The sequence below is a fragment of the Convolutriloba macropyga genome, chromosome 11 (genome assembly GCF_964194025.1).
Source record: "Convolutriloba macropyga chromosome 11, txConMacr16.3, whole genome shotgun sequence".
NCBI classification, from domain to species: Eukaryota; Metazoa; Xenacoelomorpha; order Acoela; family Convolutidae; genus Convolutriloba; species Convolutriloba macropyga.
The window spans coordinates 44,485,962-44,509,777 of NC_134478.1; the positions used below are offsets into that span (position 1 = coordinate 44,485,962).

At 36.1% G+C, this 23,816-nt stretch overlaps 1 protein-coding gene across 1 annotated transcript in view; it reads right to left on the bottom strand.

Annotated features, from left to right (window-relative positions):
• Positions 1–8,270: 8,270 nt before the first annotated feature.
• The window catches only part of LOC142349138 (lysosome membrane protein 2-like), an 84,725-nt gene continuing 69,179 nt past the window's right edge, over positions 8,271–23,816 (bottom strand). The window contains exons 6-7 of the mRNA XM_075400553.1: positions 8,975–9,124; positions 8,271–8,504 (exon numbers count right to left, since the gene is read on the bottom strand). Coding sequence (XP_075256668.1) covers positions 8,451–8,504; positions 8,975–9,124 — 204 coding nt within the window. The 3' untranslated portion in view covers positions 8,271–8,450. The remainder of the gene's footprint in view (positions 8,505–8,974; positions 9,125–23,816) is intronic.

Below are 23,816 nucleotides of genomic sequence, written 5' to 3' on the forward strand. Positions count from 1 at the left end.
AAACGCCATTTACAGGGATTCAAGTACGGCTCACGCTGAGTTCAAATCAACAAACAGATCAAAAATCGGTTCACTCTACGAGGAGATATTCCAACATAAAGGTACCGTACCAAATGACTAAATAGGAGAAGTACGGAGCAGGTTTCGCTAAAATTGACCAACTGGACTACGTAAAACACCATAAAAAATATATATAGGGATACTCAGCATAAACTGAGGATTCTGAAACACTAACATTTGTCCGTTAAATCGGGTGTTCACAAAGTGAAAAAAGTGATCAGACTGACCGTCATCCGCTTCGGGGGTCAAAAATGGGGTCAAGTTTACAGGGTAGTTTCTCAAAAACGGCTAAACAAAAACAAACGCCCTTATTACCGTTTGTAGCACTGCTTGAGATACGCATCATATCAAAAAATGAGCCCAATCGGTGCACTGTAGAAGGAGTTATAGCAAAAACATGGTACCATACCAAATTGCGAAAAAGCGAAGTGACATCTGTTCAGAGGCCAAATTGACTGTCTGAACATCACAAACTAGTATGAAAAATATATATGGGGACACTCCCCAGTAACTGAGGATTCTAAAACACTAACATTTATTGGGTAAATCGGGTGTTTTGTAGTACCGAAATTTGGGTCACCCAGAATAGCCCGAAAATTCGAACTATTTCAACTTTGAACATTAATAACTTTTTGACTAGGCCGATTTGGGAAACCAACTAAATACTGCAAGCAAGAGGGGTTCAGTGCTAACAAAATGCGACTACTCCCGTTTAATTTGGTCCAGTACTTTAGGAGTTATTAGCAATATACTGTTCTGTACCCCTTTTTTTGGGCTAAAATCGAAGCCCAAGATCTCCGGAACCGACGTAAAACAACGTGAAACAGCTTTCCCGGCGTATTTGTGGGTGTAATTCTGGTCCACTTCCAATTTCCAGGTCACGTCAAACCTTCATGGTGAGGTGGGAAAAATTTTCCCACCTCACCATGAAGGCTATTATGTTTTGTGTGTTTTGACATAAAACAACATCCACAGAATTTTGATGAAATCGCGAAAAAAGATAAATTGTTGAATTAACCCCAATATTTGACACAATTAGCTTCAACAACCTAAATAGTCTCTAGAAAACACAAAACGCACGCCGAAAAATTTGTTCAATTGCGCAAAACACCCCTCTGCCATAAAATTTGAGAAAAAACTTTTAATTTTCTGCATTGATCAGTAAATAAGTGTTCTAAAGGATATTTTCAGGAATGTGACTAGCCATTCCAGAGAAGAACGTCTTAACAGCAACAGATCAAGCCAGTAACAACTCATTTTGATCAAAAATTGAATGAGAAAATCGAAAATGACCAAAAAAGACCCCATATGACCAAAAATTACAAATTTTCTCAAAGTTTGGACATGAATAACTTTTTTCGGTTATTGACTCAGAACAACAATTGAATACATCAATCACAAGGGTTTCATAAGCAACAAAACGCGCCTATTCCCGTTTAATTTGGTAGTGTAGTTTTGGAGAAATCTTTGATGACATGAAGCAGACTACGATTTTTGGGCTATTGGGAGAGCCCAATTTCTCACAAACACTAGCAAAACGGCTAAAAACGGTGCCACGTAGACAAATCTGAAGGCAATTCAAGTCCACTCATAAGATACGGAACGCCCAAAACCTCTACTGCGAAGTGGGAAAAATTTCCCACCTCGCCCTAGAGGCCAGGGTGTTTTGTGTGTTTTGATGAAAAAAAAAAAGAAATCTAACAAGAATTTCATGATTTCGGAAATAATAAAAAAGTTGTTGAATTGACAAAAACAAAGTATCCTAAAGCTTCAGAGACACAAACCAAGCCTAAATAACACAATTTGCAAGCTACAATAACCCAAATTAGAAGAATAATTAAATCAGTACAGGAAAACATTTAAAACATCATTATTTTTTAAACTTTAAAAATTTACAGTTTGAAAACGTTCGGAGCAGGCCAATTTAGACAACATTTAAAGACTGCAGGCCTTTACAAATCTCCCAGTCACTAAAACGCGACCAAATTGGTTAAGTAGCTCTGCAAAAATTGTCAAAAACCATAAGCGTGCTCCCGAAAATATAATTTTTACTTCCATTTTTTTTAAATTTTAACATTATTAACTTTTCGATTAGGCTGATTTGGGAACTCAACTAAACGTTGCAAGCAATAAAAGCTTAGTTTCAGTAAAATGCGACAATTCCCGTGCAATTTGGTACAGTAGTTATGGAGAAATCTTTGATGACATGAACCGTACCCCGATTTTTCGGCTATTGCGAGAGCCCAGTTTCTGCGCGCAATAACGGCGCCACGTAGACCATTCCGAGCGCAATTCAGATCCACTCTGTAGTTTTTGAATACCCAAAAGTTCTTTTTCGAAGTGGAAAAATCCCACCTCGCCATAAAGGCCGGTGTGTTTTGGGTCTTTTGACAAAAATGTAACTCGAACGAGAATTAAATGTTTTCGCAAAAAAAATTAATGAATTTCCAAAAAACTAAGGATTCGAAAACCTTCAAGGACCCAAACAAAACCTAAATAATACAAATTGCAAGTAATAATAACCATATTTAGAAGAAAAACTACATCAGTACTGAAAAAAAATTGAGACATCATTATTTTTAATTTTTTTCAGATTTAAGTCTAATCAACTTCTGAGCAGGCCAATTGAGACACCAACTAAAAAACGGCACGCCTGTAAAAACTTAGAATTAGTAAAACAAGACTGTGCACGACCAAATTGGCGGAATAGTTTAAGAAAAATCATCAGAAGAATTAAACGTGCGCCACAAAAAAAATTTTTCGAACTTTTTTTTAAATTTAAACATTAATAACTTTTTGAGTAGGCCGATTTCAGGAAACAACTAAACGCTACATTCAAGAAATGTTTGGTGTCAACAAATGAAATTAGAACCATGCAATTTTGTACAGTAGTTTTAGAAAAATTGTCAAACACATGAAGCGTACCCGGATTTTTGAGCTAATGGGAAACGCCAACTTCCGGCAAAATCAAGATTTTGCCAACAAAAAATGAATTCCCGAAAACTAAGGAGTCGAAAAGTTCTATAGACCAAAAAGTCTGAATAACGCAATTAACACTAACCCAATTTAGAAGAAAAAAACATCAATACTAAAAAAAATTTATAACAATTTTTATTTCTTGAATTTTAAAATTTACAGCTTAATAACCTTCCGATCATGTCAGTTTAGACAACAATTAAAAACTGCATACCATGAAAACTTAAATTAAACAAAACGCTATTATGCCCGGCCAAATTGGCAAAGTAGTTTAGGAAAAAAAATCTGAAACGTGAAGCGTGCCCCTAAAATACAACAAAATTTTACTTCGAATTTTTTCAATTATAAACATCAAAAACTTTTCGATTAGGCCAATTTGAGAGACCAATTAAACACTAAAAAAACGGAGGTTAGTGCCGACAAATTGCAGCAATGAGCGTCTCACTTGGTAAAGTAGATTGGGAGAAATCGTCAAGAACATTAGGCCTAGCCCAATTTTCGGGCTATTATAAGACCCCAATTCCTAGGAAAATCACGCAAAACGACCAAAAACATCGCAACGTAGACTTATCAGGACGCAAGTAAAGAACACTCATTAATTACTGAACACCTAAATACTCTACTGCGAAGTGGGAAAAAATTCTCACCTCATCCTAAGGCCAGGGTATTTTGTGAGTTTTGACAAAAAAAATCAAACAAGGGTTTCACGATTTCAAAAAAAACAAAAAAAATATTAAATTTCCAAAAGCTACGGATTCAAAAAACTGTTGTTTTCGTGCAATTATAGCACTTTTTTCCAAGCGGTGAGGTTGTGTAATTTCACCACTAAAAGAAGCATTGAATTTTTGTAATTAGACCTCATTCAGCGCTGTTTTCACCAAATTTTAACACTTTTTTCCAAGCGCTGAGTTTGTGTAGTTTCACCATTAAAACAAGCGGTGATTTCTTGTAATTTCACCGCTTTCACTGCTGTTCTCACACAATTTTACCACTTTTTTCTAAGCGGTGAATTTATGTAAGTTCACCATTAAGTTAAGCGGTGAATTTATGTAATTTCACCGCATTCACTGTTGTTCTCGCAAAATTTTAACACTTTTTTCCAAGCGGTGAATTTATGTAAGTTCACCACTAAATTAAGCGTTGAATATATGTAATTTCACCGCATTCATTGCTTATCTTACATAATTTGGACATTTTGTTTCGAGGCGGTGAATTTATGTAATTTCACCGCTAAATTCAGCGGTATAATTATGTAATTTCACCGCTACCAGGCGATTAAAGTTTTTTTCACCGCATTCACCACCTGATTTATGTAAGTTCACCGCATTCACCGCTTATCTTACAAAGTTTTCCGCATTCACCGCTTATCTTACATAATTTTGCGGTTAATGGCGGTGACACCTCGACCCGGGTAAAAATTGTATCACTTGGTCTGTAAAATTCATTAGTTAGGGAATTTCACGTCGTGAGACCTATTCTCACACCACAAATAGTATTGAACATTATATAATTGGTTCGCAATTTATTTAATGATATAATTATTCCGACCCCTCTTGAGGGGGGATGGAACTATATACTCAAATGGTTTTTTTTGTTCAGTCAATTTTCGCCGATCGATATATTCATCGTAGAGAGTTGAGAATGGTATCAATAGAAAGTTCGTCCGGCGTAGAATATGAAATTAAAAAGATTTTTTTTATTTTCGTTTTCTACAGGGAGTTATCGAGGTTTAAATTTCTGAGAAAAGTTGAGTGAATTCACGTTGTTTTTATTCACATTTTTGCCTAAATTTCCGTCAATTTTGCCAAAATTTGTTAAAATTTTTAAGAATAGTGTCTTTGATTATTTTAGAGACAAACAATCATTGTTGATTATTCTGATTTATTTTTTTTTCGGTCAAAAACTCGGGATAAATATTCAGCCTTTTTCATCAAAAACAGCACGAAATAAGCTACTTTAGTCCACTTTGATTCAATTTGCCGGCAGTACTCCCACAAACAACACTAATAAAATCTTTGACGACCCAGAAAGGAGCTATTCTCACTTCAACTTCCGCTGAGAGGGCTCTTTGCCCTCTTTGCCGTTTTTTGCTAACTTTACTCGTCGATTATCATAAACGCAGAATTTATTTTTGAGTTTTCAATTAACAAATTATCTATATCTACAACTTTAGAAAAATCAATTGTTCCTAATGGACAACAAGCATTAGCAGGGCTAGTTTTGGGCCAATGTTGGACTGTTACAATCCAAAAATTTCGGATTGTAATCAGTCGGTCTTTTTTTTAAAAAAGACCTTTTTTTAATAATGAAAACATAACATATCAAATCAAAGGTCAGGAGTGATAGGTTTAATTGGCTTCGTAAACAACTCCAAGCGAATGCATTTACTTTTTTTCACTTGAAAGTTTATAATCGTTTCGACTTTTAAAAGCACTTGATTTTTAAATAAATAATGACTTAATGATCTTTTCCTCTATTTTTTTCTTAATTTGGTCAACTTGTTGCTTAGTGTCAGCAAAAAAATAATGCTTTTTCATTCAATCAATTAAAAATTTAATCTGCATTGGGGTTTCAAGGCTGAATTTAATGTTTTCTGTCTGTGATATTACTAGATTTCAGATTTTTTTTTTCGTTTTTAGATATTTGCCAGATTTTCACGTTTTCTAGTCACATTATCACATAATTATCAGTTCTCATATCACATTATTAGCGTTCCAAAAACAACAAAGTTGAAAATATGAAAGTTCTGAAAGAAATAGATTATCGTTTTAACGGCCTCGAGCCTTCTTTGTTGAAGAAATTATTTGAAATTTTTAATTTTGTCTTAAAATGTCATTTTTACTTTGTCGTTTCGGGCGTATGAATTTTCCAGTATAGTAATAGGTTTCACTGGCCTTTTATGGAAGAATAGATGAACCGGTATTCTGATATTAGTAGATGGCTGATGGCTTTCATAACTTTTGAAAACAACCGTTTTCCAAAACTTAAAAAAAAACTTTTTAACTTCGCAAGTTTGTTCTTCTTTTTTATTGGCTACCTAATCTCGTTAGTTGCAGGTCATAAATGACATTATGGGTGTCAAAAGAAGGTGCCAAAAGGGATTGACGTCCCAAAATCTGTTCTTTAAAAGAATACGTTATGACCTTACTGACTTCGACAACGGTTTTTCACAAAAAAAAGTAAATTAATTTGATTTTTGTCATATTTGACGTTCATTTTGTAAACTCAAGACATATTCTGAATAATTGCAGCTCTCAACGGCTTCCTCTGGTTGAATATTTGAATAAACGACCCTATCTAAAATTTGTAAATAGTGTCTTTCATGACTTTGGATATAATTTTGTTTCGAAAAAAAATCAAAACTATTCCATACTTTTGGTCTTTTCTCTTTTTTTGTCTGCTTGTTACCTAGTCTAACTAATAAATGGCCACAAAAAACATTGTTGGCGTAAAGAAGGCGCAATCGAATATATTTTGAGGGTCAAAACATGGCTTGACTGTTTTGACAGCGTTTTCTGGCAAGTTTCAATTGAATTTTTGTTTGTTGTTCTTTTGTTGTTCTTTTTTAGCCGCTTAAAAAATGAATAAGGACAGGTCTTAATGCCGTAATCGTTGGTAAACTTTTGGGATATTTTACTTGATTTGTAATGGTTTTCATTACTTTGAAATTAATTTTTTTTTAAAATAAGCCATTTTTTTTAACTTTACTGCTTTTGTTCTTTTTTTCTAATTGTTACCAATCCTTTTTTGTGGACAACTCCATATCTTTTCTGGTGATTGATAACTTATTTTGTTTAGTTTTCGGTTTATCTGACGGTATGTTGACTTTTTTATTAAATTTTGTATTTTAAAACGGACATAAAATTTATGATGTAATTATTGTTTGTTTGTTGTTGTTGTTGTTGCTGTTGTTGTTGTTGTAGTTGTTGTTGTTGTTGTTTGATTTTGCTGTTCGTCTGGACTCGCTTTCTTAATATTGGCATATCACAGCAATCTATTGCTTCAATTTCTACTCCACTGAGTTATTTGCTTTAGAAGCTATCTTTTCGTTCAGACACTATTTTTTTGAAAAATACTTAGGCTTTTTTTGGGTTTTTTTGGGATTCCCAAAAAATAATTTTTGGGTTTTTCTATCTGTTCCTCATTTGATATACAATTATGCCGAAATTGTGGATGGGCGGGGTCGCAACCTTATGTGCCATCGCACATTACGGAGCCGCCTTGTTTCATTCTAGAATGAATTTCCCAATTGTCGTCAAATTTTACTTCAGTTCCTTGTAGCAACAATAAAACTGGAGTTGAGTGGTACAATTGGCTGTTTTGGTCTGAATTCATATAGTAGTAGTAGTAGTACCAAGTGAAGTTTTTAAAATAATATTAAAATATTGCGAATATTGTTTGGTAAAATAAATCAATTGTGATAAATTACATCTCCCTTTCTTGGTTTCTGTTTTCGGGATTGCATTGATGATGTCTGTATCCCAATTCCAAGCTGATCGAAGAATCTAAAACTGATGATGCATCATCAACTTATTTTTATCTGCGTTACGGTCTCAGAGTAAATTAAATAGGGTGCCATCCAGAAAGTAATCTGGCAGACAAGTGTGTGTACAAAAAAGATGATGAGAATATGCGATGCGGCTCTCTCCATTTGGCATCAAAACTCTCACTAATATAAAAGACAATCGGAGACAACTGCGCGGACAGGACGACGGGCTAAAATATCCTGCTGCTGGCAAACTGACTGACTAGTGACTGACGACACAAATCAGCTCTACAATATTACTAGAAGAATTCACGAAGAATTTTAGATAAGGTTTTTTTATGCAATCGACATCTTGGGTAAAAAACCTCTTACCCCGGATGGAAGCAACAGACAGAAATTTATGTCGTGAGTTCTCCGGCAAGCTTGGACTGAAAAGACTCTGTTCTCCCTTATAAAGTGAATGCTATTATGTTCTTGTTAGTCGCCAATATTTTCAATACCATGCTTATACCATTGAACCTGGCAATATGTAAATGTTTTGTCGTCGTTATTGATCTTTACCTTCAGTCTTCAGTAGTTGCCAGAGTCGGTTAGTCAGATAGAGTTAGGTAGGTCTAATTCGCGCGCAGAAATAAGTAACCCTATATTGACAAAAATTAAGGCGATAGAGAGCACATATCGGATCTGCCTCAACAGTTCGTCACCGCAACTTTGGTGGCTGTTCTTTAAATGAAACTAGAGTCGGTACAATTTTCTATTTTGTCTGATAACACATATTAGCACCAAGTGAAGTTGTGAAGCAGTTGTTATAATAGTGCAATTTTTTTCTCTGGTGAGGTGAATTAGTTTCGAGAAATGATCAGTGCGTCTTTGATTTTTGTTTTTAGAACTTCATTGTTGCGGTCGGATCTCAAATCAGTTGAAGAATCTAAAACTGATGATGCATCAACTTCTCTTTATCTGCTTTGTGGGTTCTAGTCACCTGAACAAACAAAATGAAGAATAAAATGACATTTATCGACATTCATGATGGTCAGGTCACCAAAACAGGTCTAAAAACCAATCCCTAATCTAACACACAACACTTCAAAATACAATAATTGGATCAGAGAGAACGATACAACACAAACATAAGGAATGGTATAGATAAATAGGCAGTGAACTTTTGACCTCATTTCTTTATTAAATAACTAGCTTTATGTGACATACGCGTGAAGTAAAATATGTTATTAATTTATGAGAGATCCGATACCTACCGTTCACTAAGTATCAGTACTGATTCTAATTCTGTTCACAGAAACTTTTGTTTGCAGTACTGATTCAGAAAGATTTATACTGAACAGCACTAAGCACATCAGAGAAACAAAAAATTACAATGGAAAACTTCTGGTTCTTTTTTAAATGGTATTAAAACGTATTTAAATGGTTTTGAAGGACTTTATTATAGCAAACCTTGTAAAAGCAAGAGATTGATTTAATGAGGGCAGCCAGAATGAAGGCACATCCGATGGTAATGTAGAGATAAGCGATGGTAAGAACCGTTTTTCTCACACGAAGCAAATCCTCCACAAAATCAACCACTTCATTGTCCACTGGCACCACCTATTCGAACACGAATGGTATCCCTAGACAAGGTTGAGCAACTACATTGACTCTTTTTTCATCGTTATATAGTTTTCCTCTAAAGTGAGATATAGTGCCAAGGTGTAAAACCCAAAAAGATATTTAAAATTAACTTGAAAAAGGGCACTGACTGAAGGCAGGTAGAATTTTAACAGGAATCACCCAGTTTAATAGTTGTTTATTTGTAACAAAAACAGTGTTTGCAATTAATATGGATATCAGAGATAAATATGATAGAAAAATGGATGCGTAAACATGAACAAATTTGGATTTATGCACAGTGTGATGGCTTCAAAGGAACATCGAGAAACTTAGAAGTTTTCTTTATTGAAGTTTCAAAGAACAAAGAAGAACTTACCTGACAAACTTTGTTGTTATGTCGATAAAAAATGGTCACAAATTTAAACTCAATTCTAAATTTTTTTGACGCTTTCATTATCTTATTGACCTATCAATCATATGTCAGAAGTAAATTCTCCCACCAATAGAAACCTGATTCTAACATCCAGTGACCTCCAACTAATGAACTCGATTGTACCTAGGCTATATATGATTCTCATGAAATGTTGATGAAAGTTAAAAATCATCTCCGGGATTTGCAACTAAGATCTATTCACATGTCAATCAAGTAAAATATTTTTAGCTAATCTAAATTTTCTCTGTACATTTTTGCAGAGACAAGTACTATAAATACGAGCTAATTTTTGTGTATTTCAGTTCCAAATTTAATTCAAAATTCATCTTATTGAATTCTTTTGACCCGTGTAATCGATGACAACAATGGTGTCCAGACCAACCGCAGACAGACAAAATTTGGATCTACAGAATTCAGAATCAGCTTCTGCGTGGATTTTGTCTTTTCTGGCGAAAACTCGAGCAGAGAAGAAAGAAGACAAAGTCAACACTGATGGTATTGTACAGTACTTACAGGTAACCAATCTCTTCCTTAGTATAGGCGGGTAAAAGGCAATTACTAAACTTAGGAGCCTAATTAGTCGTAGGAATCTAATAGACACTCCGTATAAAGACGTCAGATTGGCAATTCAATTTTTTTTCCTAAAGAGAGAGTAGTAACGGCAGAAAGGGCTGATTTTTTGTCCGTAATACAAATTGTTGGGGAGTCAGACGACGATTTCCTAGCACGTCTTAGAGACGAAGCACGCTACTGTGGCTTCGAAAAACTCAAAACAGCGGCCAGCCCCGAAGAGGAGTTGGTAAAAATAAAGTTTATGTCAGGTTTGAGGACCCTAAAGCAAAACTTAGACTACTGGACGATATTAAAGCAAAACCAACAATGTCGATTACTGAAATGACCAAAAGTTTACAATTCAGAAGTCAAGCAATGGCTTTTGCAAATTGTTTATCCGGTTATAAGCGTTTTACTGTGCAAGAAGAAGTTATGTTCAATTTCAAAAAGACCTTTCGAAAGCCAAATGAAAAATTTGCGGCTAATAAAAGCAACAAAATGTGCACTAGGTGTGGAGGTAAGCCACATTCTAGTAGACCCTGTCCAGTGCTAAGTAAAAAATGCAACACCTGTGAAAAGGTGGGACACTTCTCAAAATGTTTAGAAGCGAACCCCAACCAAATTCATAAGTACAATCAACAGAATAACTTTGCGAAGCAGAAAAAATTTCTTCAGAGCATGCATCTCTATCATCGGAGATGGGAATCTTTTATACTAAGGAACAAATCTTTAGCATGTTTGCGACATGGGAATATATCTCAGTAAATAACTGCAAAGTAAAAATGCAGTTAGACACAGGTTCACATAGCACAATGATATCATCAAAAATATGAATTGAGCTTGGTAAACCTCAGTTGGATGGTAATCTAAGACATCTCGAAGCCTATGATGGTCATCAATTAACGCTTTTGGGATCACTTACTTGAGACGTTGAGTGGAACGGAAGCAGGCTCACACAATCACAATTAGCAGTTGTGCAGTCTGATAAAGAGTTTGGACTACTTCTAGACTTTCTAGCCAAGGATTATGTGAACAACATCACAACCGAGCACCTACCGACTGTAAAGGATTACAAAACTCAAACGAAGCTGATACCAGGATAACAGCCAATGTTCTGCAAAGCCAGAAAAACACCTCTACCTCTCGAAGACAGGGTAACAGAGAAACTGGAACAGATGACCAGACAGGGCATCCTTGAACCGGTACAAACAGGAGGAGTCACTAACGCATCTCGAGTGGTGTGGCAGAGAAAGAAGAGTGGAGAACTGAGACTTTGCATGGATTTGAAAGTGCATATCAATGGCAAGGTGATGGATGAGGACTACCCGCTACCAGACATGGAGACAATCATCCACAACTTATACGAGGCCTCATAATTTGGCAAAACTGATCTCTCAGGTTACTACTATCAAATTGAACTTGACGAAGAGGCAAAAAATAATTGCTCAATCAACCCATCTCAGGGACTGTTCAAGATGTGCCGACTACCTCAGAAATTGAAAAACTCTTCTTCAGTTTTCCAGAATTGCATCAAATGAACACTCAAAGGAATCAAAGTTGTTGTAATTTTTCTAGACGATGTGTTGGTATATGGAACTACCATTGGCAATTGTGTTTGTGGTTACAAGATTGAAGCAATTCCTTCTTGGAAGACAATTTACCCTACGGGTGGACCACAAACCACTCATATATCTCTCTGCACCAGGCGAGGCCATCCCGAAGACAGCATCAGCCAGAATCACAAGATAGGCAACAGTTCTAATGGGCTTCGACTATGAGTTGAAATACACACCAGGAGAGCAGATACCCCATGCAAATGCTCTTAGCGGAATTAATTTTGACGAAGACGAATCCAACAACGATCGAGTGCGCTGCGCAATTAATAACATCTACTTCGCTCAGAGTAATTTGATGACCAAAGCGCAAATTAAAACTGAACCTGGAACAACCAGATTCTTCCAGGACGTAATGAAAAGAATCAAAAGCGGCAATTGGAAACAATGTCCAGAAGCAGAAAAAGGATTCAAACAACACAAAGATGCTCTGACCACACACAATGGAATCATCTTCAGAGGTTTTGTTCCTTTCAATCCACCCAAACTACAACACTTGGTTTTGGCAAAAGCGCATGAGACACATCTTGGAAAGATTGCTATTGATGCATCAGTCAGAATGATAGCATGGTTGCCTGGCATTACCCAAGACTTTCAACATTTTGATAGTAATTGTAAGAAGTGTCAAATGAACAGGCCTAGCCTGGGAAAAACAGTCTCTGCGTGGCCAAAAGCCGACGTTTGGGAACGTCTCCACATTGACTGGGGTCATGTTAAGTACCAAGACAATATCTTAGTAATTAATGACGCGGGTTCTGGCTGGATAGAAATTTTCCCCGCGGGAAATAGAACATCAGAAACAGCTTAAGTATATCTTAGTCAAACCATTGCAAGATTCGGAATACCGAAAACTTTATTATCAGATAATGGTCCTGAAATTTTAAGTGGTGACCTGAAACAGTTGTCTGAATCACTGAGAACTAAGAAAACGAAATCACCTGTCTATCATCCAAGAGCTAATGGACTAGCTGAAAGAGCAGTTCAGACAGTGAAGCGGGCACTTCATGCATGGAGTCTCAATCTTAATGTGTCTATTGGAGCATGCCTGCTAAGGGCACTGATGACACATCGAAACACTTCAAAGACGAGGAGCAAAGCTCCAGTTGAACACCTGTTGCGACGCAGTGTGAGACTACCAGCAATAGCAGATTTCGTTTTGTGCGAAACCATTCTATTCAAAGCCAATGAAAAGACAAAAACAGTTCCTGCTACCTTCATCTTCAGGAATGGCTTGAACACATCTTTGATACAGCCCAAAAACTCGACACGGATTATTTTAGTGAGCGACAACCAAATTGCGAGACTGGAAGAGGACAATGTGATAACCGAACCAGCAGAGAAAGAGACCATATCTCAATCCGAACCGCAACTTCAGAACACAGATGTGGTACCTTCACATCAAGATGAAACTTCTGCAGCCAAATCAGCTGCAGAGCACCAACAACCCCCATCACCAGAGCCCTCACGAACATCAACAAGAAACAGAAAACAACCCGGCAGATTTGGAGAACCTATGCCCACAAATTTGCCTAAAAAGGAGGGAGGATGTGATGTTTTCAAAAAAACATCGAGAAACTTTGATGTTTTCTCTATTAAGTTTCAAAGAACAAAAGAAAAGCTTACCTGACGAACTTTGTTGTTATGTTGATACGTAATGGTCACAAAAACAAAACTCAATTCTAATTTTGTTTTGGCGCTATCATTACCTTATTGACCTATCAATCATATGTCAGAAGTAAATTCTCCCACCAATAGAAACCTGATTCTAACATCCAGTGACCTCCAACTATTGAACTCGATTGTACCTATGCTATATATGATTCTCATGAAATGTTGATGAAAGTTAAAAATCATCTCTGGGATTTGCAACTAAGATCTATTCACATGTCAATCAAGTAAAATATTTTTTAGCTAATCTAAATTTTCTCTGTATATTTTCGCATAGATCAATACTATAAATACGAGCTAATTTTTCTATATTTTCAGTTCTAAATTTACTTCAAAATTCAACGTATTGAATTCTTTTGACCCGTGTTATCGACCACGACACACAGTCTTGACGATAATTGGGCCTAGTTTTTCTTGAGGGCGGCATTCGACGACTGCCAAAATAATGATGTTTATTTGCTGTAATGGCTGATAGTTTATTTCTCATCGCCATTAATCATTTCTTTGCGCTAATTAAAGTTTAACATCTAATTTGCTGCAAACATTTTAGAATTTCAAAACTTTTTCCACAAAAGGGCACGTGTGAAACTAAATAAGTTCAAGCAAGATTGAAACATACAAGTAGACGTTCATAAGGTTGCATTTTCCAAAGTTTTATTATCTTTCATTTGGTTTTCAAATTTTTGCCTGCTTGTGAACTTCTTACGCAAATCTCAATTTTTTCTGCGATATAGTTTTCGATGCTTAGCCAGTTAGACAATTTCGGATATCTGGTTCATCTTATTCTCATCATTGTTTCAGCAAATTTTTTTTCAGTCTTGCCTGACTGACAGGATATTGGAGTGGAGGTTGTGATTTGAAAGGGGTGTTTTTCCACTAGTTGCTCGCAATGCTGCGAATTGCGTCGATGCGGTTTCGTAAATATTAGTTATTTCAATCACGGTCATGTAATTTAAGAAATTGACAAAAGTGTCTCTAAAACTGTCCACAAGCTTGGTCCATTCATGGGGTACAGGCAATTATTGGTATTACCCATGATTGTCCTGAAAGAAAACGAGATCAGGTGTAATGAGGTGTTTGCCAGTTAGTGTTTCAGAGTACTTGAAGAAGAAAGCATTGATCTTAGTTCTTTTATTTTTAAGGGGTGATCAACATTGATGGAGTTTGCTGATTTGGATTATTTGAACTGATTGTTTGTTTATATGGCACATAGTGACCAAACCAGTCAATCTACTGTCCCAATTGCAGTGTTTTGTTATTAAATTCTACTTTTAGTGGTAATCTTTCTTCTAATTTGTAAACAATTATACTCAAGATAATAAAATGTATTATTGGGTCTCCCCTTGCAAAATTTAGAGCATCATCGTGCTCTTCGAGTTTATCCCTGTTCAGAGATCTGTCGATATTCACTTAGAAGATTACTGGCATGTTGGCCAATCCAAAATATCCGCCTAAGTATCTGTAATTTTCAGTTGTCTTCCCAGTCATCGAAGAAGAAAACGAAGAGTTGTGTTGTCGAAGATATAGCTCAAATGGTACAAACAGGTACCTGTCAACAAAGTAGGCCAGTTGGTCAACATATTATATTTTTGAGATTCGAGAGGAAAGGTGTTCTCTACTTGCCATTCGGGATAATTTCTCGCAAGTTGTCGTTAATTTCCTTGACAGCTGCTGCTACTTTCAGTGTCTGGTGAGTTTTAAATGAGGTTACACCTGGGCCGAAAACTTGATTTGTTTGAGATCGATTGAAGACATGCATAGCATTTTGTCCCCTTATTCCTAGATTTTGATTGAGACTTGAGCAACATTTTTTTAACTTGGGCATTTGATGTTATTGTTCTTAAGTTGCCTTAGGCTAAAAAAAGTTAAAAATTTGCTTTCTTGAAAATTTATGCTTAAAATTATGTTCAGAGGTGATTACATTCAAAAGTTGAATGTCCGTATCAAACTATTTATTCTTAAATTAATGCATTGAAAAAATTTTAATTTCACTTTTTTTAAAAAATCCTTATTGCATAAAAATGTTTAAATAAGTTTAAAAAATGAAAACCAAATTTATTCTACTCAAGTACTTATGTAGAATTTTTGGCTACGATCTTTGAACAGGTGAACACCAGCACTGCTGTACTTATTTTCAATCATAACATTTCAGTAAGCAATTGCCTATGTTCAAGTACATTGGTTCAAATGACGTTGCAATGTTCAAAGTGCGGATCCAACGTTGTCCTAGTTTCTTGTACCAAGAATTTGATTTCTAAATATTCTAACTTATTTACAAATGAACTCAAATGTGGAAAACATGTTGGCTTTGGTATTCCATTTCATAGATGCCAATAACTGGCTTTGTGTCGTGTTAACTAAAACGAAGTGGGGTTTTTTTCCGTGGGGTTTTTTTCGCAACCGGTTATACTATCCAGCACTTCAATTGCTTTGTTGTTTTCGAACTTGGTTTTAATGTTTGTCACTTGTTTTATTAGGACTGTTTGTATGCTGAAGTTTACAAGATTTCTATTATCATCCAACACTAAGTTAAGTTGCCTTCATTGTCATTTTTTTTCGTATGTTCTTCGTCAGTTTTGAAATTGTGCTCAATCTATATAGCATTGCATACGACTCAGCCAGATGTAACTCAATACATGTATCTCAATGATCTTAGTTTTGCCTTCTAACGGTACCTATTTTTATTGTTCCGTGAATTTGCGCACTGAAAATCATGCTGTTGGGTATTTCTGTGAATTTTATATCAATTGCTGTAATCTCTGTGGCTGTTTCTTTTGATTCGTTTCTTGTCAACATATCTGTACTGTTCTGATTGCAGTTTTTTTCGCATGCCATACCTATGTTTCTCTCTAATCGGTTATAGTGGTCACGTTGTTCAATTCGCCGCTTACTGCCTTTTCTTTCCATTCAAACCAGATTATCATCTGTGTTAGATTGACCACTCCAATTTCCATCGCCCTCTATTTTTTTTGTTATCTGCTCGACCGTCTTGAAAGTCTTTCAACGTTTCATCAGGAAAACAATTTTGGAGTATTTAATTTGTGGTTTTCTCCAAAATTCACCAAAATGCCTTTTTCAGTGTCATGACTGGCTTTACTATGTTGTCCTTTTTCTGCTTATTCTGTTTGCAATGAATGTTCTTATTCTGTCTCGATAACCCTACTGGTTGGAAAAATTGTGAAAATAGTGCAATACTGGACTCAAACCATTGTGTTCGCAGTTGCGATAATACTGGGTACCGCAATTGTTTTTGAGCAGTCGAGGTTGCTTTTCCACTATGATCCGTTCCTCGTTCACTCTATTTCCTCGTTCTTTCGTGTTCAAGGGTTCACCTCTTTTATAATTTACGTGAACAAATGGAGCGTCTGTGCTTAGACAAGTAAATTGTTCGTTTGAACTATTAACATTTCAAGAAGCTTCGTGTGAAAATCAGCTCAAAAAAGGAGCTTCAGTATTGGGATCAGTTTTTTATTGGTTTTTCTCCAACCTGAAAAAGGCGGCTCTACCTACTATTGACAGGTTAATGAGAAAATGGGGAGCGGAAAATTACGTCATTTTTGTTTCTGTTTCAAAAGTGTCACAAGTTTGTCAAATTATTAATATGTATATCAAAAACTGTCTTAAAAGTAAAATAAAACAACTTGTGAAGAGATAACCTGACTTTAAAGAGGTCTAATTTAAAGCAGAGAGTAATTAACAGCTGTTAACAGATCAGAAAGTTCTAACAGATTGGAAAGTCGCAAAGCTGTGAATACCCTCCATTTCTTATTTTCAAGTTACCCACTGCCAGATTATTTGGTTTTCGGAGCTCAAAAATTTATTTAATGTTTGAATATAATCGCAGACAATTTTTATTCGAAAAAACATCTTCGGCCGTTTTTAAAATCTTTCGAATTTTTCAAATCAAAGTTCTATTACATATGTAGCAGTGGCCTAAAAGTGAAATCAGCACTTTGTCATTCTGTTTTCTTCTCCACAACAGGATGGCTTGATATTTGTTTTTACTTCGGAGTGCATTTGCCAATAGCAATTTCAATCAGCAAAAAGGTTTAAAAACCTTTCAATCTTCAATACCAACAAATTTTGTAAAAATGTTTTCAGAAAATGATTTTGTGTATTAAACAGTCTGTCAAAAGATCTCAAATTTCTTGCTTTGAGCGACTTGTACCTACTTACGGAACTTTAACTTGGATTGATTTAAAGTTTTCTTGAAATAATTATTCATTTTACCCGTGCTCTGTTGTGATTTTTGTGCATTTTGTGCATTAATTAAATCAAAGTTTGTCCTTGTGTTCGTTTGATAAATCAAGTTGCGTTGTACTGATTATTGTGTAATGGTCATACAGTGCTTTTAACTGTTTGCTTCAAGCCTAATCTTTCAAGAGATTCAGCCTATTGTATGTGAAAAACATAGCATTAAGAACGATTGTTATTGTTTTTTTTGCTTTGATCAGATAAATTTGAGATCTCTTCAAGCTGAAACAATCCTGTCCTCTCTTTGATTCTTTGGGCTTTGGAAAATTATGCTCATCTGGTTTTTGTTTAGTCAATTGTAATAAAGTGATATATTTGAGTGGTGACTGTGAGTGGTATCATGAGAGATACATTGATGAGTTTTCGGTATCAGTTTTTTTTCCGAGGAGTTATCGAGGTTGAAAGTTTTTTGAAACAGTTATGTATTTCATATTGACTTTGTTCACATTTAGTGTCATTTTAATTGAACTTGTTTTTCTCAAGTTTTTTTAATATTTTGAACAATTACCTTTTTAAATAGCATTGAAGCGTCACTAATGCTTGAATTTTTTGCATTGTGGTCTTTACAAGGTTGTATTATGGCATTCTTATTTTTTGGGCCTTTTTCACAGTTTTATTGAAAGTCAATGAGGTATTCATTTCCACTTAGTTGTTTTGGTTCGTTTGAGGTGTAACGAGAGTCAAAACATGGGTAGTTCTGAAACGTAGAAAAGTTCAAACAGCTCTTCAGCAGAAGCAAAAAATTGTCATTTGAATTTTTTTCTTTCGTAGTGAAACCATATCTTCACTGATTGCAATTTGATTTTGGTTCATTTATCTTTTTTGTATTGATCACGAATGCTGAATGCAAAACAAATTATGTTCTATCGTGCATATTTTTAAATTTCGATATTAATTGGTAGAATCCGTGATATGGTTGACGTCGTTGAGAATTTTCATTCAGTTAAGAAATTTATTGAACTCTGCCAAGTATCCTTTGTTGGCCTTGTCGTTAGATATGTGGTTTTCTGACGACACGTGTTCTGATGTTCTCGATATATTTGACAAATCGTTCATAAAGTTAACATCATTGCTTTAGAAAAAAAAGAAAATTTTCTGGAATTTGTTTTTTTTTGCTTTTTTTTCATCTATTTAGTGTCATTCTTTTCCTTGATTAGTCCTTTTTTTAGTCCTTTTTTTGAATTTGTAATTCAAGACTGCTCTTGCAATGCTTTTTAGTTTTTCATCTTCATCGTTGTTGTTAGAAACTTTTGATTGTTCGCTAAGACATCCAAAGCCATTTTTTCGATGAAGTGTAGCGCTAAACATCTGAGTTTGTGTGTATGAAGCTTGTTTTTTAATGTTGTATATGTATTTAGATCAGATCTCCTATTTTGTTCTCACAAAATAAATCTAAGTTGAGAACGCCCAATCTAAGTGAAATTAAATAGAGGTCACCCAAGCTATATTTTAAAAAAGTTTGCAAGACAGTACTGATTGAAATTGAACTTAGAAATGAGACTTGTATTTCCAGAATTCAGAACTAGAATTTTCTGCTTAAAATAATGCATTAAAGTTGTTTGCTGTTTTGGTGACCCTCTGAACTCCAAGTGTAACTCAGTACTGTACTGAGCAATTGTAAATGCAAGTCTCACATGTAATATACTTTACTGGCTTTCTCGCTTGAAATTTACTCCCTGCAAGCCTATATTAACAGCGCGTAAGATAAACTTCAAACAGTCATGTTTGCGCAGAAACGAGAACGAACGTCTAGGGAGTTAACATTCCTTCATTCCAGTGAAGTAAAAAAATTAAGTTCACTGTAATGAAACTTACTGGTTTTCTTGTCTTCTTTTTTTGAGAATACGTCATCTTCTAACTGACAAAGTAAAAAATCGAGTTATTTTTCGGAAAATTTTATGTTTCTGCTTCATTTGGTATACCTTTAAGCAAGAATTTCGTATAATAACTTTTATCATGCTGATGAGGCTGAGCTTTCACAACATGCTTGGGAAATTATTTAAAAAACTGAGATAGGGAAAACACATTTATATTAGTTGTCTATCAGTCATCGTAATAGTCCCAGTTTTTGTTATAGTTACCAGTACAGTCATAGTCATGTGACGTGGAGAAAAACGGTGAAAAAAGAAAAGCAACACAACAACACACAGCTAAAGCAGCCGCAGAAAACGGCTTTCTTCCAATACATAAACAAAATGTTGCAACAATAAACCGACGTGAGCAGTAAATAATGTGTTACTGTGGCTTGCGTTGGAATCATTTTTGAGCAGTAAATTGTTACTGTGTCTTTTAGTGAAAGTTATTCTTGAGCAATATAGAATTTGTTACTGTCTTGTATCTACGGTTTATTGGAGCTGCATTTCAACTTTTACGAACCCCAGCTTCTGTTATTTCAACTTGTTAGTAAAAAGAGCCAAAACCAACATTTTATGTTTCAAGATTTTTTAAATAAACAAATCTTAGAAAAAGATCTTTGTCTTCGATTTCTTTTTCTATTGGATTGAACTGGAATACATAGAGAGCCCGTATTGTGTGATCTGTAGCAAATCCAGTCCAAATTGATACTATAAAAACTAAGATTAGAATTGAACTACGAACAGAATTGTAATGGAACGGTAAGAACATAGCGGATATTACAGTCACAAAATCGAAATGCAGAAACAGAATATCCGGACAGTTTTGGAACCACTCAGAATGAACTAGACGGTGTAAAGTTTTCTTTGTGAAACACAAAGAGAGCAGCCGCTGCATTTGGTCCGCCGACCCTGACAGTGAAAAACAAACTGTTTTCCAACTCAACAAGTGGAATGCCAAAAACATCAACGAATAAAACAAAACTCAACAGACATTTCAACGATGCAAAGTCAATTAGGCAAAGCGCATTAGAAAAAAATAGCAAGACTTAATTGAAGCAGACAAACAAAAGTACTGTAGAGATTCAAGCTGCTGTCCCAAAGTACAAACAAAGTGACTGCGTCAGAGATTCAAGACATTTTACATACACAGATTAAGAATTGCAGAACAGAACTCGAAGCAAAAACACAGGAGGGCCAGGAGCTAATCAGAAACCACGATAGATCAATCAAACACAAGACCATTTATCAACAGGTACTGAAGCTTGAAGACTCTCTTTGCATTCTTCTTCGGAAGCAAGCAAATATTCTGCGTGATCCAGAGTTGTTTGAACGTCATGAAAACGAACGTCTAAATTTCTTACAAACATTAAATGCAGACTCGTTACCATACATTTACGGAGAAACAAACATGACCAATCAACAGAAGTGAAGCCCACAACCCGACAAGCGACGCTGAACCAACTGCCGCTAAGAGTTCACATTCTGTTGTAAGAGTTTCTCAACAAACTGTTGAAGATGAAAATCCAAACAAGGACAACTATTCAAGGGCCTCCCATGATAAACGAGCTAAAAAGACAGAAAATGTTGCGGCTCTAGAAAAAGACTCCGCATCAAAAATGAGGATGAAGAAAGTTGAATCCGAATTGAAAAGGAAAGAGCTCGAAATTGAGATGCAATTTTGTGAAGACGAAGGTGCTCTGAAACTGGAATACGAGAAAGAAGCTCTTGACGCAGGAGCATCAGATTCTGTAGATCACAATTCAATCGGAAAACCCCGAAGAACAAAGATGTTCCCGGTTGGCTCGATAATTCAGATAAATTCTCCAACTTGCACGAGTATAGTTTCGAGTGTGCAAAAACCAGAATCGACAACAATTATCCCAGGGTAAACTTCAATCGCGGAGAAGTACTTAAGTCACGGTCACCAACGGAGAGCGTGCCAGTTCAGCCCAGGAACAAGACAAATTTAAGTGTAATAAACCAAACAGTAGTAATCAGCTACCTAAATTGAAACTGAGTTCATTCGACGAAAACGCCCTAGAGTGGCCGGATTGGTCGAATATGTTCAAAACAACGGTTCACCATCGCAAAATACCTGACTCCAAAAAAAAGAGCCACTTGAAAACTTTGTTGACAGGTAAAGCTAAGTCAGCTTTATCAGGAATGGGATGATTGTGTTTCTTCTTCGTTGACGAGTGCCAAGAAGATAGACCTGATCTGATTCTTCTTGAAAGAATAATCAGATCAAGATGTCAAGGCGATATTGCAAGGTCTCCATCGATCAAAGCATTCGAGAGAAATTGCAAGCTCAAGGCACAGATTTTACGCTTAATATAGCTGGCATTCAGGGAACAAAGGATCTGAAGAGCGAAAAGGTTCCTCTAACAATAAAGGGACTGCATTCGAAGGTGCATTAAATTGAAGTTTTTGTACATCCGTCGATTTCATTGAGAATTGCAATCTATGACTACAACAAAGTGCAACAAAGTTTCAGCCACTTGAGTGTACTTCCAAATAGAAGTTTCAACTTGATGGAAGTAGGCATCATACTTGGACAAGATGCCTACGAAATTCAACGTCCATTGGACGATGAAATTGGAGCACGAAGTGAGCTTTTCGCCGTCTCAACAGAATTACGATGGGTAGTCAACGGTCCCATGACAGGCATGAAAAGTCAAATTGTTTGTCATTTCGCCTCCACAGAAGACGTGAAAGTGGCAGAAAATATCCAATCATGGTGGGACATAGAAACTTGCGCTTCGAATACAAATGTTGTTAGTCATTCAAAGAAAGAGCAGCAAGCTCAGAAATTTCTAGAGAGCACATAAAAGTTTACAGGCGAGCAGTACGGAATGGGCTTGCGCTGGAGTGAACCAGAACCCAAACAACTACGGCTCAGCCCTTGGTCAACTTTATTCATTGGATCGAAGACTCAAAAAGGACCCTAAATTGAAAGAAATTTATCAGTTGAATGACCCTAAATGTAACAGTCATTTGATGCAGATGTTGACAAAGGACTTGTGAAGATACTGAACAAATCGGAAGTCAGAGGCACTTTCGGAAAAAACTGGTATTTGCCGCACCATCCAGTACTAAACCCCAACAAACTGAGTAAAGTTCGTCTTGTTTGCAACGTTGCAGCAAAGTACAAAAAAAGTATGCCTAAATGACGAGCTATTAGCCGGACCCGATCTACTACACGGAGTGATCAGAACAAAATTTAAATTTCGAGAACGACCAATTACCCTAACCTCAGATATCGAATCTATGTTTTTGCAATAGCAAGTTCCTGAACGAGATAAAAAGCTGCTTGAGATTCCTGTGGCGACCAACGACGGAAGAGCCTGTGCAAATTTACGAGTGTCAACGTCAATTTTTGGAGCAAAGAATTCACCAACATGCGCCAACTGCGCTCTGAAGCAAGTAGCGATTGATAACGAGGACGAGTTCCCAATTGCAGCAAAAACAATCCAAAAAAACTTCAATATGGACCTTTTCATCAAGTCGGTCGAAACACCTGAAGAGGCAATCAAGGTTTTCAAACAACTGCAACCTCTTTTCTTAAAACATGAGTTTGAAATGGAGATGTGGATCATCATTAGCGTTGTTGTAAGCAACGCAATGCCAGAGGACTTAAGTTCAATCAGCAACACAAAGCAGGTTGAAGTAGAACACAGAAAGGAATTTTCATCCGTGCTTGGGCTTCAGTGGACGAATACCAATGATGGTCTACAGGTTTGTGATTGTACAAGCAAAAAAATTGAGAGTCCAATAAACCAAGGGGAAGATCTTATCCCGAGTTTCTTCAGTGTTTGATCCTCATGGAATGTTTGCACCCCATTCAGTGTTTATTTGAGACGACTCCTGAAGTACATTTGGACCAAAAATGGAAAACATTGGGACAACTCAGTAGGACCTAGCGAAAAAGAAAGGTTTCTGAATTGAAAAGTCCAGCTTCCCGAAACAGCGGGAACAAGCATTGATAGAAGATATTTAAGAACAGCGAAAGACAAATGGGAGCATACTGTTTTCGCCGACGCATCCGAAAACACAATGTGCGCAGTGGCATACTTACGTTCAAAGCCCAAGGAATACTCAGCAGATTTAGCATTTGTAGTCGGAAAGTGCAGAGTCGCGCAAATGCGACATCTTTCGATAACGCGTGTGGAACTACACGCAGTATTTGTGGTAATGAGACTTAAAGAACAGATAATGAAGGAACACGAATCGTAGATTCACCGTTCTAACCTTTGGACAGACTCCACTACAGTCCTGCTATGGATTCAAAGCTCCCCACGTAAGCAACAGGTGTT